The 18357-nt window shown below is 41.1% G+C and overlaps 1 protein-coding gene across 1 annotated transcript in view; it reads left to right on the plus strand.

Annotated features, from left to right (window-relative positions):
* The window catches only part of RPS6KB1 (ribosomal protein S6 kinase B1), a 142766-nt gene extending 125132 nt beyond the window's left edge, over positions 1-17634 (plus strand). The window contains exons 14-15 of the mRNA XM_033921296.1: positions 11514-11626; positions 12718-17634. Coding sequence (XP_033777187.1) covers positions 11514-11626; positions 12718-12955 — 351 coding nt within the window. The 3' untranslated portion in view covers positions 12956-17634. The remainder of the gene's footprint in view (positions 1-11513; positions 11627-12717) is intronic.
* Positions 17635-18357: the final 723 nt, after the last annotated feature.

Genomic DNA, 18357 nt, shown 5'->3' on the forward strand with positions numbered 1-18357 from the left:
AACGGAGAGTCAGGACAGCGCACGGAGAGGCGGGGCAGTGCACGGAAAGTCAGGGAGGGTGAACGGATAGTCGGGACAGCGCACGGAGAATCGGGGAGGGCGAAAGGAGAGTCGGGGTGGCCAGAGGAGAGTCGGGGCGGGCGAAAGGACAGTCGGGCTGCATGCGCGGTATACCCGTGAGCGCGGTATACAAAAGTTTTTGTACATAAAATTGTGGTTTCTGCGCGCTATACCCGTGTGCGCGTTTTACACGGGTGCGCGTTATCTGCGTGAAAATACGGTACCTTGTTAGGAAAAAAAAGGTTAGTACGTAACCAAGGCCTGAAGCTCACTTTCTCTTCTGGCTGACGTGAGTGCTGCCAGGAAGACTATCTTCCAGGAAAGGAAGGTGAGAGAGGTAGAACCCAGTGGTTCGAAGGGCTCTGACATCAATTGATCTAGCACTACATTGAGATCCCATGCTGGAATAGGAGTTTTCAATGGAGATCTAATATTGTTGAGACCTCTCGGGAAACGTGCCTTGAGAGGGTGTTGTGAGATTGGTTTACTGTTGATCAATGAATGGTATGCTGAAATTGCTGATAAATAAAGTCTGACAGAGTTTGTCTTGAGCCCTGAATCAGACAAATGCAGGAGATATGTGAAGATATGGTCCAGCGGGCAATGGAGCGGTTGTAAACCATGATCCTGAGCCCATACTGAAAAATGTTTCCATTTTGCTGCATATGATTCCTGTGTAGCAGGTCGACATGCTGCAAGAAGAACTGTTTTCACAGATTGGGAAAGCGGGAGATCTGTTAGGAGTGAGCTCTCAATTTCCATGCCGTGAGACTCAGACTAAGGAGATTGGGATGTAGCAGCTGGCCGTTGTGTTGAGACAGAAGAGACAGATGGTCACCCAAGGGTATTGGGGGTGCATCCAGTAGATCCAGAAGCAGTGGAAACCAGACTTGTCTGGGCCACCTGGATGCAATAAGAATGAGATGTGCTTTGTCTGCTGAAACTTTCTGAAACACTCTGGAGATGAGAGGGAATGGTGGGAACGCATAGAGTAGAATGTAGTTCCATGTAATTGAAAAAGCATCCCTGACTAGAGCTTGTGGTGCTGGATGCAAGGAGCAAAAGAGGGTGCACTGTGCATTGATTGGAGAAGCGAAGAGATCCACTTGAGGAGTCTCCCATTGATGGAAGATGGATGTTAGTACTGCAGGATTGAGGGCCCATTCGTGTGGGTCGAGTTTCCTGCTGAGGGAATCTGCCAGGATATTTTGATCTCCTGGAATGTAGACTGCATGAAGATAGATGCTGAGTGTCAGAGCATAGGACCAGAGACGATAAGCTTCTCTGCATAGTTTGAGGGATCCGGAACCACCCTGTTTGATTATGTAAAACATGGTTGTCGGTCTGAATGAGAATGTTCTTGTGACCTAACCAGAAAAGCTTGAAGCGCATAGAACACTGCTCTGAGTTCCAGATGATTGATGTGAAGGGACTGCTCTGATGTTGTCCACTGACCCTGTGTGCAAAGATTGTTGAGGTGTGCTCCCCACCCTTGAGTGGAAGCATCGGTGGTGATGGTTAGAGAAGGTGATGGGACTGAAGGGAGGTGGAGTGAATCCATTACAGAAGGGAATCTTTGATGTTGGACAGGAAGGAAATCAGCTGTGATAATAAGTGGAGACGCTGGGTCCAGTGCAACTTGAGGTGCCACTGCAATGGCCGCATATGGAGTCTGGCATGTGGCCCAGCAGTCGTAATATCTCTCGAGCTGGTAAGAGAGTTGACTGTTTGGCTTGGGTTGCCAATCGTATGATTGCCTGATGTCTTTCTTGAGGCTGATAGGCCCTTGTAGCGGTGGTGTCCAGCAGTGCTCCGGTGAAAGTTAGGGTACGCACTGGAGTGAGTTTGGACTTGTCGAAGTTGATGTTGAAGCCCAGATTTTGCAAGGTATGTACTGTGGTCTGAATGGTGAAAAGAAGACGGTTCTTGGAATGAGCCAGTAATAGCCAATCGTCCAGGTACGGCAATGCTATATGATGTTGTGTCCTTAAATGTGCTGCCACCACTGCCAGGCATTTGGTGAATACTCGTGGGGCTGACGAGAGGCTGAATGGTAGGACCTTGTGTTGGAAATGGCAATTGAGAAATTTGAACCTGAGAAATCTCCAATGGGAAGGATGAATTGAAACATGAGTGTAAGCATCCTTGAGATCTAGGGCAGCTAACCAATCAAAAAGAGGCAGAATCACCGAAAGGGAGAGCATTCTGAACTTTTTCCCTTTTGAGGCAGACATTGAGAGGTCTGAGGTTGAGCATTGGATGAAGGCCCTGTATCATCTTGGGGATCAGAAAAAACTTTGAGTAGAACCCCTGATTGAGTTGACAGGGTGGTACTTCTTCTATGGCATTGTTTTGGAGAAGAAGTGAGATTTCTGCTGTCAACTGAGAGACATGTTGAGGAGGAGCTGTGGATGGGGATGGAGCTCTGGAAGGTTTGGTATGGGATTGGAAATTTAGTCGATACCTCTGAAGCACAATATTGAGGACCCATTGGTCTGTTGTGAACTGCTGCCAAATTGAGTAAAATTGTGTTAGCCATCCCCCTACTGGAAGATGGCCAAAAACTAGGAGCAGGCTTGAGTGTTCGGAGTTTAGAGATGGCCTGCTGCTTACCACCCTGAGGACGTTGTCTAGGTGCATACTGAGATGTCTGCGCACAATGCAAAGGAGCTCTGGCATAAGGTGTAAAACGTCTTCTTGAGTAATACTGCTGGAAGAACTGTTGTGGTTGATATGTTCTTTGGTAGGGATAGTTGGAAGAAGGATGATGAAATTGGTTAGACTGATCCGAGGGAGTCGCCAAAAGTTCTCTGCTAGCTGAGGAATCTTCCTTCAATTGGGAAACGGTATCTTTCACTTTTGCACCAAAGAGGTTGTCTCCTAACCAGGGAGCAGCTGCCAGCCTGTCGTGAAGATCTTCTCTAAGATTTGATGCCTTCAGCCATGCTCAAAAGCTTACTGTAGCTATGGGAGAGAATACCGAAGCTGTTTGGCTCAGTCAGAGACTTTACCAATCATATGGGGCTGCATATCCTCTGCCTGTCTCCGGAGAATGTTCGTATCCAAACCTGACAGTTGGATGCCAGTCAGACCTTAAGGCAGTATCTCTCAAACATTTTTAGCTCTGGCACACTAAATGGAGCAAATGTTTTTCATGACACATTATAATTGAAATTATAAAATTGCAAAACCAACAACAAATTTTATTTGAGAGTTATTTATTTAAAGTTCTTTAAGCTATGTATGGGTATGTATTTATTTATTTATTAATTTTTATTATTTATATACCAACTTATAGCCTAAGTGATTTACAATCAGGTACTCAAGCATTTTTCCCTATCTGTCCCGGTGGGCTCACACTCTACCTAATGTACCTGGGGCAATGGGAATTAAGTAACTTGCCCAGGATCACAAGGAGCAGCATGGGATTTGAACCCACAATCTCAGGGTGCTGAGGCTGTAGCTCTAACCACTGCACCACACAACAGTGCAACTAAAGTAGATAGAATAGAATTTGCTAATCAATGCGATGGATGTGCTTGTTTTTGAGTGCAAATTAACTCAAAATACGGCTTGATAGTCGACAAGTAAACATACATTTCATCATCCATCATCTGCAGTCATTCTCTTTTTTTCTTTTTTTTTTTCAATTTAATTTCTGTCAGAGCTGAAAATTCAAGTTCGCAAAGATAAGAAGATCCAAATGGTAACAAAGCCTTGATTGCTTTGTTGCTCTAGTTAGGTTATCTACTGCATAAAAATTAAAACTAAAATTACTTGCTGTTAGTTTTCAAGGACCAATCACATCAAAGAGTAATGCTTACCTGGGCAGTTGTATCCTTATGTACACAAAGGCTCATAACATTGACAGACTCTTAGTGTATGCGACGTACGTGTCATCAATTCTAGGGTATACTTATGAAGAGAATTTTTAAAAATAAAGTAAAATTCTAGAATCTCTTGTGGCACACCCGGAATCTCTTTGGGGCACACCACTGTGCCATGGCACAGTTTGCAAGACACTACCTTAAGGGTATGAAGAATAGTCTATTGCTAGAACACTTTGGGGTATTATTGGAGCTCCATTAATGTTTCTGTTTGGCATGATTGTTTTGATTCAGTGTTTTTAACATGTTTGTTATAATTTCAGAGCAGAAGAGTTTTTTTTAGGGAGTTTCCCCATATCCCTCCTTCACATGTTTCTAGAAGGGGCTATCGCCTGCTTTGGAACAAACTGAAGGTGGCAGCAGAGCCCTCTAGTGAAGTAGGAGGGATTCAAAAACCAGAGTGGATTCCTTCTGTACGGCTTGTTAGCACTGGGATATTGTATTATGCTGCAAATTTCTTGCCAAAATGCTCGAACCAGTGGGCAATAAAACAAAAGATGATCCAATGTACCCACATCTGTCACACAGTTCCAACAAGTATTAGGCAAGGTAGCATCCAATTTTTGTAATCTCACCAGTGTCCACAAAACTCTGTGTAGCACAAAATAAAGGGATTGTCACAAAGATGCAGAGGCCATACATCGTATCCTCCGAGACCACACTTTCTTCCAATTCTCAGATGAGACAGAACATTGCAGTTCTCTAGACCAAACCGATTGAAGGCCAGAAAGAGGTTTCTTAAGTAAGTATGAACATAAAAGTTTGTACCAGCCAGAAGCTTCATGGCCCTGAGATCCCACAGTAAAACATACAACAGGTAAACTTGGCTGTTCGTTCATATCGTCAAATCATCCCGGAGCACTTCTCTCAAAATTATCCTAAAGGATCTCCGTTTCACATATCGCTTCACTGGGGGAACTATTCTTCCAAATAGTATTTTCAGCTCCATACTGACATTACTAGTTCAAACTGTATAAGAAAAGAAAGTGCTCAAAATCCACACTAATTGTATTAAGACAGCCTAAATCACGTGGACTGAAACTGGGTTACCTCACTACAGGTTAACGATACTTTATCCGAATAACTTGAGACCAGAGACATTTCAGATTTTAGAATTTTTCAGTTTTTGGAATGGTGTCACCAATGGCCGTAGTGATTCATATTTGTCAATTGCTTTCTCTCTGTCGCCTCCTGCCTTGCTGACATTACTTCCTCTTTTCTTCCTGGCTGGAAGTGACAGAGAGCATGCAGGGCCATAGCAGGCAACAAATAAAAATCGCTGTGGCCACCGGCAACACCTCAGAGGTACACCCGTGTGAGGTAAGATGAAAAAACTGAACTATCGGCATAGAGTGAAGTCTTTAAAGTGACTTTGGAGCCAGGTTTCACTTTTGATGCTAAAAGTAAGCTGCTTTTGTACAAATTAGTAATGAAACAATGTTACAAAAAAATTTAGGTTTTTGGAGCTTTCAGTTTTTATAATTTTTGGATAAAGGATCTTGTACCTGTACTGGCATTTCTTACTTTGAACCAGCTGAGATATTAAGAAAAAATAACATTGTAAACACTCAAAATGACATTTGTAAATAATATTTAAAGTAAAATAATAATGTGATTGATAAAAGTGGGAATTTTTTAGACAAATGATTGAGGTTGTGGGTATGAAAAGTGATGCTGGCAAAGTAGGTACAGTAACCCCACTGAGGTCTTTTTCTCTCCTTAGTGAAGACAGTGTTCCCGCATCCTTCTAGAATACCATCCTCATCACTTCTCCTCACTTCTGATGTCCAAACAGATTAGAACCCGAGGCATTAGATTGATGTACAATATGACTAGGTGATAGTTTTGATCAGAACATCATATTTAATGTGGGCCTTTTGCTTTAACTTCATCCATAATTACTTTTCTTGTTTTTATGTAAAAGGAACAGTATTGATTTAAAAAAAAAAATTGTGTGATAGCTTAGCGGCTGAGCAGTGGGCTGAGTACCAGAAAAAACAGGGTTCACATTCTGTTTCTGTCACTAATATTCCATATGACCTTGGGCAACTTGCTTCACCCACTAAATTGTAAGCCCTTTTGAGCAGGGAACTAACTATAATATCCAAACTGTGAATTGTCTTGATCTTATAATTGGAAAAAGTGAATGCGAGTAATTAGATACAATGGAAGGATTAATGCTCAAAGATTTTGAAATATGCTCCTATGTAGTAAGTTCTATCTCTGTGATCTCTTAATAAGTGAGGATGCTTCTATACTAACTCCATCAGAGCACCCTGCAAGCATCATACTGATACATGTAAAGCACAAATTAATCATTGACAACTGAAGAGTGAACTTGCAGGAGTTTTTTGTTTTGGTTTTAATTTTAAATAGAGAATGACACTGTGACTGTTACCCATGGCTAGCCACGGGTAACCTACAGGAACGGGGGGGGGGGGGGGGGAAATCAACTGGTTGCCACAGGTACCGGGACAAAGCCATTCACCAGCCCATGGAGCGGGGTGGGTGGGAAGGGAGGAAACTCATGGCAGATTCTTTACTGTGGGGACAAGGCCATTCTCCACCCCATGGAGTGTTGAATGGCCTTGTCCCCGCAGTAAAGGATCTGCCATGAGTTGCCTCCCTTCCCACCCCCCCATCCCGGTCAGCAGCCCCCCTCGCTATCGCAGGTGCAAAAGCAGCCCCCCTCTCTCCTTATCACAGGTCCAACAGTCCCCCACCCTCATACCCAATGTGGAGCCACTGTCGTTCGTCACAGCTGGGGTTCCCATTTATAATCAGGCCTCCTTCCTACCCTCCAGCTGCATGCCCCCCTCCGTCAAAGCCAACCCAGAAGGCTTCCCTCCGATGTCAGAGCTGACGTTGGAGGGAAGCCTTCTGGGTCAGCCGGGGATCCCAGTTATCTCAACAGTTCTCCTTGCAGGTGGTCTGCTCTTTCCTGCCTTCAGCTGAACTTGTTCTTTGCATGGATGTGGGCAGCAGCTCTTGTACACTGCACGTGGCTGACCCAGAAGCCATCTCTCCTGACGTCGTAGAGATGGGTTCCGGGTCAGCCACGTGCAGCGTACAAGAGCCGCTGTCCACATCCATGCAAAGAACAAGTTCAGCTGAAGGCAGGAAGGAGCAGCCCAGCTGGACGGCCCTGAAGGGAACAAGTAAGGGAAAGAGGGGATATCAACATGGGACAAAGAGAAAGGAGTGGGGGGAAGGAGCGTATTGGGACATGGGAGGGGCACAAATTTAGGACAAAGGCAAACTCGGGACACAGAAGGAAGGGAGGGGACACTAACTTGGGAAACAAGGGAGGGAGGGAATAGAAAGGGAGAATTGTTGGGCAAAAGAAAGAGGAAAATTGTTGGGTATAGAGCAGTGGTTCTTAACCTTGTTGGAGGTACTGAACCCCACCAGTTTCATATGCGTGTTCACCGAACCCTTCTTTATTGGAAAAATAAAATATGATTTTTACAAATTCAAAACATAGGTATACAGTGAGGGAAAAAATAATATAAATTTTGAAAACAAAAAGTTCTCCTATATTTCGAATAATAATAACATCATAATGAAATTTACTGCAAATCAGTGTGACTTCTGCTGTTGCCTCTCAGAGACCAGTTCAGAAATGCGCGGCTTTACCTTGGCAAGTGCCACTCATGTCATTTTCACAACAAAGTTTGTTCCTTTTCTTCATTTTTATGTCCAGCATCCTCTAAAAGGATTGCTCGGAAAGATATGTTGTAACAAACGGTATGAAAATTTCCAGAGTTTTCTTAGCAATAACAGGGTATGTTACCAATTGTTGACACCAAAACGTTGAGAGCGTTGTTGTTCTGAAGAGTTGCTGTTGAACCTGACTCTGCTGAATTTCAATGATTTCATCGAGGTATTCATCATTGACATCTGTTGTCTCAACACTAAACGTGAATGGCTGTCTCACCCATGCTGGATATGACTCTCTTGTAGGGAAGTATCCGTCGAGAGACTTTGCAAGCTCATCTAAGTGCGTGGCAATAGTTTGCTTCAGTTCCGCGGGTACAGAAATGTCTCCGATTCCAGATACATCTTCGATCTTACTTACACAGTTGTCTAGCAGGGGAAAGTTTGCGAAGTTATCATTTTCTGTTCGTCGTTTCCATAATGGTAGCTTTTTTTGAAAAGCTTTCAGGTTTTCTTCTGCTTCGATGATGTTGACTCCACCACCCTGCATATGCTTATTGAGATGCTTGAAAGCTGCAAAGATATTAGCCATGTACGCTAAAATGAGAATGAACTCAGAATTTTTGAAGCAATCTGCATGACAATGTTGCTGCTCTTGCAAAAACAGAGCTAATTCCACACGCATGGCAAAAACACGATTCAGCACCTGTCCCTGGGTTAACCACCGAACGTTAGAATGGTACCTCGAATTCAGATCCCATTTCTTGAAGATGCGGTGCTTCAGAGCATTATTTCGCACATAGTTCACGCATTCCACAACAATTTTTAAAACTTCTGCCAGTTTTGGAGGCAAGGTTTTTGTTGCCATCGCATGCCTGTGCAGAATGCAATGCGTAACAATGATGTGTGGTGCATCGGCATTCACTAGCGCACCAAAACCGGACTTTCTTCCGAGTATGGCTGGAGCTCCGTCTGAACAAACTGCAGAAACCATATCCCACGAAAGATTGTTGTCTTTAAAGAAGTCATCCACAAGTTTCTTCACATCAGTTGCCTTAGTTGTTGTTGTAAGAGGCTTACAAAATAAAAAAATCTTCCTTTATCACGTCGTCTTTCACATAGCGCACGAATACTGCAAGCTGGCTTAGATTGGAAATGTCTGTGGTCTCGTCGAGTTGAAGGCTGAATTTTGCTGGGCTTGAAATCAGATCTGCAACTACTTGAGCCAAGATGTCTTTGCTCATGTCCTCTGTTCTGTTGCTGATGATGTCATTTGAAAGAGGAATTTCAGATAACTGAACTTCAGCCGCTTTTCCCAGCATGATATTCGCCATCTTCAACACAGCTGGTTTTATGAGTGTTTCACCAATGGTGTGTGGTTTGCCCTGCTTTGCGATCAGGTAAGCAACTTCGTACGATGCTGTGAGGATTGGTTTGTTGATGGGTACAAAGCCGAGAACAGGCAGAGTAGCCTTTTCATCGAATCTTGCTCTCTTCACCTTGAATTCAGCGAGCGTTGTGTTCTTGTATTTTCCATCTCCATGCAGCTTAAGGAAGTGTTCCCTTAGTTTTGCCGGAGCTAGACTAAAATTACTCAACTTGGCATTGCAAATCATGCAATTAGGACGCTGACTCCCATCACGTTCCGTTATACATGTGAATCCATATTGTACATATTCGTCCGACCACTTTCGTATTTTGCTCGACATAGTTAGTAAGGGATTAAAATATTAAGATAGGTATCACACAACGTACCATCACAACAGTTACAATTCGACTACTGTGCACATCAAATCCCCTGCAGCACAGATAGGCCAAGCGATGTTGCGTGATCACCTGCAGCCAATTATGGACAAGCGGGGCGTATCATCACGAATCATAAGCGCTTCGGTCATGTTCAATCATCTATCAGTTAAATCACAAATTTTGATCAGGAATTGATTTATGTATATAAGACGTTAGTTACAGATTGATAGATCAAGAAACCGAGTACACGATCAGTCTTGATCAAAATCACTGAATAACTGATAGATGATTGAACGTGACTGAAGCGCTATATGAGTCGGAGGTGTGTTTTGACCTCCGCCGAACCCGCGAGACTGACTCACCGAACCCCTGGGGTTCGGTCGAACCCAGGTTAAGAGCCACTGGTATAGAGAGAGAGAGAGGAGTGAGGTAGAGATGCATGGGGAAGAGAAGGTTGAGAGGGAAAAATGTTTGATATGGTGATGGAGAGGGGACATTGAAGGGAATACAAGGGGGAGGAATGTTGGACATAGTGATGGAAGGAGAGGCATGGCATGGTGCTGAAGAAGGGTAATAGGAGAAATGTTGGGCATAGGGCTGGTGGGCAGTGGTGAAAAATGCTGCATATGATCTGGGGGATGAGAGGGAATGGGAGAGATGCACCCTGGATCTCTCTCTTTTTCCCCACTCCCTGTATACAGGGGGGAGGGGATCATAGAATGGTAAGATGATGGGTACAGGGGAAATACTAGAAAGGGACGTTTAGGAGATATAGAGAAGGGAGATACTGAACATTGGGAACAATACATACACAGAGAGAGAAGAAATGTCATATGGTCAGGAAACCCTGGCAAGTGAGTTCAGACTAAAAAAAAGCCAGAGACCAGCACCTGAGATCAACATGATTTGAAGAATAAAATGACAAGACAACAAAAAGTAGAAAAAAATAATTTTATTTTCTATTTAGTGATTAGAATATATATTTTCTTTTTATACTTTAATAAAATAAGTTCAGTATAAAATCATAACTATTTGAGGCTTGTGCGGATGGGATCAGATGGCAGGCGGGGATGGGGATCAAGCTCGTGAGGGCAGGGACGGGAACTGAACTGGTGGGGGTGGGGCAGGGACGGGGCCGAGCATGCTGGGACAAATTTTTTCCCCGCGTCGTTCTCTAATACATACTTCTAACCCTTCCCCAAAACAAAAAATTAAATTTAAGAAAGGAACATGCATACAAAAAAGAGAGAAGAGACTTAAAAAATAAGAACTAATTGAGCCAAGAAATATTCTCTTAAAACTCTAGCTAATGCTGCTGCTTTAAACACATAGGTCTTTAAATGTGCTAAACATTCTATTTATTAAAGGGTTTTCCTTCTTTTTTTTTAATGTCTGTGGGGAAAAATGCCTAGCACATCTGACCTTCAATGATACAGTAATAGTAGGATGTTCTGAAAGCTAATTTCTGCTGGTCCATGCTAGTAAGTCTGTTTCTGATATTGGTATGCATTAAGAGAATAACTCTTCTTTTTTTTGTATAAAGTTTAGTAGAGTTTCACTCATGCCCAACTGGCAAAAATATCACCGGTGGGGAAAAAAACTGCCCTTCAAAGCAGCAGCAAACCCCCCCTCCCTCCCTCAAGCCCTGAAGAACTACAAGCGATGGCAGTTCTTAACTGCAAACCCCACCTCTCTCCGGTCCAAAGCACCAGTGTAGCAGCATCCTGAGCCACAAATCCTCCCTTCCACAACCCCCCCCCTCCCACTCCAAAGCACCAACATGGCAGAGGTCCTGAGCCACAAAGCCCAGCCCCCTCCCTCTTGCCCCAAAGTACCTGGGCAGCAGCAGTCCTGAGCCGCAAAGCCTTCCCTCCCTCAAGCCCCAAAGTGGCAGAAGTAGACGGAGGTCCTGAACAGTGAACTCTCTTGCTCCCCTCTCTCTTCCTTATATGAAGCACAGCAGTCAGTAAGAGGCATCCTCAAAACGGGCTGCTCACGGCCAGACCCAACCTGGGTTCATATTTTATAAAGGCACATAGGTATCTGTTTTGTCTTAATTTCATAAAGGCACCCACAGTGTATTTTTTTTAAATTAAAAATAAAAACACAAAGTTTTATAAAATATACATAAAGAAATGTGTGTGGGGTTGTTTATTTTTTTAGGGCTTTACTTATGTGGCTCCATCTGTACTTGAAAGTGTAAAGGAGAAGTTTTCATTTGAACCAAAAATCCGCTCACCTCGCAGATTCATTGGCAGCCCACGGACCCCTGTCAGGTATTTAACAGCAACTAATACAAGAGGTAGAAAAAAAGCTAGAGATTTAGTTGGGGTCTCTTGACATCCCAATAGGAATGAAATTAGACAAATTAAATCAGGTTTGTCAAGGTTCAGGCCTCGAAGGCTGAAAAAGACCATGTTTCAGGATAAGAATAGCCATACTGGGTCAGACCTATGGTCCATCTAACCCAGTATCCTGCTTAACAACAATGGCCAATCCAGGTCACAAGTACTAGAGAATGACACGGGGAGAAATTTGTTCCCACAGGAGCTCAATTTCCCCGTCCCATCCCCGCAAATTTTGTAGCTGTCCCTGTTCCATTCCTGTAAGCTCTGCCTTAACTGCACAAGCCTCGAACACTGATGATTTTCAAGCGTTTGAGGCTTGTGCAGATGAAGACAGAGCTTGCAGAAATGGGACAGGAAAAGAACTCGCTGGGACGGGAAAATAAGTCCCCATGGGGATGGAGAAAAATCTGTTCCCGTGTCATTCTCTAACAAGTACCTGGCAGAAACCCAAATTGTATACCAATCCCAGAAAAAGTAGTCGCTATCTTAATAATAGACTATGGACTTTTCCTTCAAGAACTTGTCCAAACCTTTTTTAAACCCAGATACGCTAACTGCTGTTACCACGTCCTCTGGCAATGCATTCCAGAGCTTAACTATTCCTTGAGTGAAAAAATAGATCCCTAATGAATATGCAGAAGAAAGATTTGCATGCCTACTACACCCATTGTATGCAGATCTCTCTCTCATGCATATTCATTAGGGTATACTCAAAACCTGTGCCCTTGAGGACTGAACTTAAGTGTCATCTAATCCAGACCTGTCTGTCATTTGGGTTTTATGTCAGTGAGTCAGACCAAGCGCTCTAGCTTGCCCAGCATCCTAAGGTGGCAAGCAGCAGGTGCTTAATGAGAATTTGTACATCTCACTCTTATGCTCTTTCCAGCAACCAGAATTTAATTATGCATTGAAGTTAGAATAACACTTGAAAGAGGCCTACATGAGCATGAGAACATAATTAAAACCAACTATCCATTTCTGATTATGATCTTGACTGATAGTTTCTTTTCTTTTTAAAGTCCTATTAAGTTTTCTCCTGGGGATTTCTGGGGCCGAGGCCCAGTGACTGCGGCATCGACTACCCGATCACACCCTGAATATCCCATGGAAACGAGCGGGATTGAACAAATGGACATAACTGTGAGTGGGGAAGCATCAGCTCCACTTCCAATCCGGCAACCAAACACAGGGCTGTACAAAAAACAAGCCTATCCTATGATTTCCAAGCGACCAGAACACCTGCGCATGAATCTATGACAGGACAAATTAGTGGGGGGGGGGGTTCTTGTTTCATTGTCTCTTTACTGTAAAGATGGAAAAACAAAAATTCGGACCATGAATGGAGTCAAGCTGACAAGATTTTTTTTTTTTTAATATGAACTTTGTCCATCTTTACACCCAGGGAAGTGACTCTTTTTCAGAAAAGTCGAGATGTCGTACGACGCATGATAGTTTTGAAAGGAAAAAAAAATAGAAGCAAATGTGGAATTTTTTTTATAGCAATCAATGGTGCACAAAAGGATTACGCAAAATGGTATTGCTGTATATGGAGGCGCATAACCTAATTGATTCGTAACATCACCACCTCACCTCATAATTTTGTCATTTCATCACTTGAGATTGACAGTATTAAAGGAGGATAAAATTTACTGAAAAGTCACATTGGGTTGTTTAGGTCTGTGGGCAACAAAGCCTTGTGTCTTAAGACTGAAGCTTCATCCGTATACAAACTCAAACTGAAAATGGCAAAAATAAAATAGCATTATAGCTGGATTGCCACATCAGAACACTAGCCTCAACTTATCTTTTTGAAAACATTTTTTTTCCTGTTAATTTTTCATTCTCTTCATTATGGACATATCCCAAAAGGGGTTTTAAAAACAGCTATAGGTTGATCCAGAAAAACATGTTTTCATAAGCAATTAAATGAATGAATAGCAAAAAAAGAATCATTGTTATAGAGGTGGGTTGTGGGGAGAGACAAACAATTGGTCTTCCAATGTTTCCTTATTTGCAGATGGAGGTTCTAATACTTTATATTTTGTAAAAGCCAAGAACCCAGCTTAATGCATTATCTTCAGGCTGTAATGCTAGTGCAATACCTAAGATTGAAAGGTTCATTATTTGCAGTATATAGATCCTACCTCTGTAGTGAGGAACCAGCTCACAAGTTCTGGAAGACTGCTGATAAACACCCTCTGCCCGATGAAAACATTTCCTTAATGCAAGGGATCATTATATACCCAGTGGATTCTTGTCTGAGTTAGACAATTTATTCCTCAACAACTAATGACTTTAAAAAAATTAGCTACACATGGCATTTCCTCTCTATAACTTTTTCCAACAGCAACTTTTTATTTTCAACAGAAACAAGTGAAGACTTCTCATTTCTTCCCTACAAACAGGGCCACACCATTATTGATAGAAAACTGTATTGGTTGGAGGGCTTTTCATTTTGTGTCTTCCATGGTAAGAAGAGAATGTCACAGATAGTCTAGGGAATGTTCCCCCCCAAAAAGGAGCACTATATGTTTTGGGGAATTGTTCAATCTCTCTAAATTATGACTACAAAAATAAGGTTAGGATAATTTGTATCTTTTTGCCTTAAACGATACTTTCCCATGAACAGTGAAAGGGTTAATGTCTAAAAGTTTTACTGTAATACAGTATATGTATAGGAATCACTGTTAGTGCAGCTGTGGGCTCTTACCTTTTTGACTTGTTATAAGTTTATATGATCTTCAGTCTTACAGCTGTGGGGTTTTATTTTTCTGCTTTTTGTTATAGCTGTTCTGTGTTATCAAAACTTTTGAGCCATAGGATCAAAGCCATAACATTTGCAGTATAGCAACATATATTCTTTTGTTAAATCAAGAGAAGGAAATGTGATTAGTAAAACCATGTATCCAGGCTTCTTTTCAGAACTTGTCTTATTGGCGTGCCAAACAAATTGGGGCTATAGGAATTCTGATTCTTCAGTTGTGTTCTAGTAGTGGGGCAGATGGTTTAAGTTTGTATTTTTTTATTGTAAGATCTAAGCTGATTCAGATCATTTGGCAGTTGCTATTTTCTAAAAATGAGACATCTAAGTCTCATTTTTCCAACATATCAGCTGACATCTGTTTTTTTATGGTCTTTCATTTTTCAATACATCAGTCTGGATTGAGGTAGTATCTGTTGATGTACATATGAACCCTGAATTAACTGCCAATGCAACATACTCTGGGGCCTGTCATTTATGTCTAGAATAGGATGGATTTTTTTTCCAACAGGTGCAAATGACAAAATGAGTGAATGAGGTACTTGGTTGTTAAACAGTGATAATAGCTAATGAAGCTGAAATGTCCTTGACTTTCATATAGTGACATCCTTTAGTACCGCTCATGACAATAGCACCTAAAGAAGATTACAGCCGTAGCTTCAGTTTACTTGATATACCACAAATATAAACATAGTAAAATCTAAGCGATTTACAAAATGAATTGAGGGGGGGGGGGGTCATTTTGTGGTAGCAGTTCTAACCACTTAACTTGGAAATCCAAGAGATTGTCTAGAAGTTTCTTTGTACAAAGTGACTTGATCACTAGTGGGTAGTTTTAATATGGTGTTTTGAATATCATTGTACTTTGTCATTATTTAAATAAATTTTGCAGAGGGCTTCAGGAGGTCTATTATGGCAAGCAATTTAAAGAGGCACACTCGTTAAGAAAGGGTCTCTTCGTGGTCTTGCTAGAATACTCTTTTAAAAGCTTCTAGCTGGTGTCTGTCCTTTGATTTTACTGTATATAATTGTTTTTCCTTTGATCAGAAATGAAATAGGTAGTGGCCCTGTTTGCATTACTTGTTTCCTGTCATACTTTTTAAAATGCCCCCGCACTATTTTTACAAATTCTTAGTAACATAAAATATGGCACACCTTTTGGTATTAAAAAAAAAAAAAAGATCCATAATAGGTTAGCTAGATGGAGGGCCATATGCAGAAATTTTGCATAGCACAGTTAATACATACAATAGGGACTGATCTACAAAATTCATGTCATGGCAAATCTATTTGTGTTTCTATTGGCTTCCTGCGCTTTCCAGAAGTGTTGTAACTTTGTTCCTATGAAATGGAGAGAAAAGCGATACCCTACCATAACTGTGAAATATTTTGGAGTGTCAATTTGTTGTCACTCATACAGCAAGCACACACTATGCAATATGTTTTTCCTGTATTTATTTGTAAAAAGGAAAAAAAGCAAACATAGAGCTACAATATATAAAATATATATATTTAGTGTCAATATTATTAGATTAATGATCTTATAAGGAGAACTGATCTTGAGTTATTCTGATTGTTTTGGATAAATGCTAGTGAATGGAATGCATTGAGTATGTTTATTTTGTTAGCAAACAGATGTTTAGCTCATTTCAAGACAGCTAACTTGTCTTAAATTTTTTTTTTCTTTGAAATATTGCAGTTATAGAACCTTTTTATTTTGGACAAGATGTGTTTTTTTTTTTTTGTTTGTTTTTTTTTTTTAAATTATGATGTAATCACTGAAAAATTTCACTATACTAACTTTGATTTTATAGGATTATAATTTAAGACTGAGTGGATCCTACTTTGGCTAACCATGTAAAAAGTATTAACTTGAACCAGGGATTTAATTTTTTTTAAAAATTGGATTCAAACTGTATTAGTGGTTTAGAAATTCTTTGATAATCTACAAATTGCAGCTGTTTGCGGGGGTTTGTTTGTTTTTTGGGATGGTTATTTTGTGCGCTTTTTTTTTTAACCAACATTTTTTCGGGAGTGTATTTGATGTAGAAAACTTTTTTTTTTTTTTGGTGGAGGGGGGGATGGATATGATGTCTTCAGTATTGTTTAGAAACTCAACATATCTGTAGAATGTGGAAACTCAATATTTGGATCTGAACATAATTTTGTCCTGTACCAAAACATTGTAGAAAAATTATTCATTTGATATAAAAACCAGCACCTTAAAAATTATATATTTAAGGCACAAAAAAAGTTACCTTTTATTAGAGCTGAAGCAAGAATCTGAATTACTCCTGTTGCTCTGCTTTTCTTTGAAACATGGATAGCAGTAGGGTCTGCTGATCAGTGTTTTTTTTTTGTATCAGATTTTGGTTTTCACACACTTTTCTCAGGTATGGAAAAAGTGTAAAATTTCTTTACAGTAAGACAATTCAGACTTTTTCAGAACAATTTGAGAAAGCAAAATATAGAAAAGTATTGTCCTTGAGATGCAATACCTTCTACTGAATTCTTTGTCTTTAATCCTGCATCTGCTGTCAGTATTTTCCACCATGGTTTATCCCTATTTGGCTTGACTGAATTGCGCATTTTAATACCATCTTGTTATGAACTTTTGATCAGAGCCAGTGTTATTTAAAACATTTCCTCCATTGAAATGATGAGCTGTAGGAGAACGAATCTTGATGGGTGAATTTTGCTTAGTTTGTTTTATAGTTTGAATGCTTTTTAAATCATGGAAAACTATCAAAACAAAGCCAGACAGCTGCTGCAACCATACTTCCTATTAGTGGCAGTCCAAATGTAACTGAGAGAACAGCAATCGGCACTTCCCTCTCTGCTTGATGCAGTTGAGTAGTGATGAAAATGCTGCATCACACCTTACCCAAAGCGCCACTGCCTTCAAATGTTTCTTTTGTGCTTCTACCATCCTGGGGGTTAATTTTTTTTTTTTTCCTGCTAAATTGAGATTTGTTCATTTCTGCTATGCCAGGTTGGCTTTTATGTTCACTTCTGTAAAAATGAAACAAACTACTCAGCTGCCTTAAGAGTGGTGTGAGGGTGAAAGAAGCCCTATTTGCTTTGAATCTTGTATTTAGTTTTTATTGTAACATGATATGTACTCGGTTTTTGAATGAATGGCTGTAAATAGCAATTAAATGCAAATTTGAATGAACATTTCTTATTGTGCTTCAGTTTTTATCATTGGAAATATCCTTATTAAATTGGCTTCCTTAAACAAGAAAGCTGGATTTTTAGCATTGTACTAAACTTTCAGTTGAACCAATATAATAGAGAAACCATCCCGTGTTCCTCTTTAATGTCTATCTCAGGGGTACTCAAACTTTTTAAACAGGGGGCCAGTTCACAGTCCCTCAGACTGTTGGGGACCAGACTATAGTTTGGAAAAAAAACAAACATGAACGAATTCTCAATTACACTGCACATATCTTATTTATAGTGCAAAAAAACCCCATGAAAGAACAATACAGTATTTAAAATGAAGAACAATTTTAACCAACATGTGCTTGGCCCCAGTGCATCACTTCACCGTGTTCCCCCCCCCCCCTCCCGGCTGACGCTAATGATGCTGGAGCAGTAAAAAATATAACAGTTGGCCATGGGGGATCACAGCAAAGCACTCTAAAAACGCCTGCAGAAAAAAGTAGATGGTAAAGCTATTGGAGCGCCAGAATGAGGTTTGGAATTCACAAAAAGAGCCAAAACAACATACTGAAGTTTGGAACATTCAGTGAAGTACTACCCAGCCCCTGCAATAAAGTAGCCTAAATATCCGGCAACTCACTAATGCCAAGTTTCCCGCCAGCTGTACCAGACGGGTCATGCAGCATGGAAGCGTGACATCGGTGCCTTGTGTCTCGCCATCCAGCTCATGTGA

This window comes from Geotrypetes seraphini, chromosome 15 (assembly GCF_902459505.1).
Source record: "Geotrypetes seraphini chromosome 15, aGeoSer1.1, whole genome shotgun sequence".
In the NCBI taxonomy this organism is placed as follows: domain Eukaryota; kingdom Metazoa; phylum Chordata; class Amphibia; order Gymnophiona; family Dermophiidae; genus Geotrypetes; species Geotrypetes seraphini.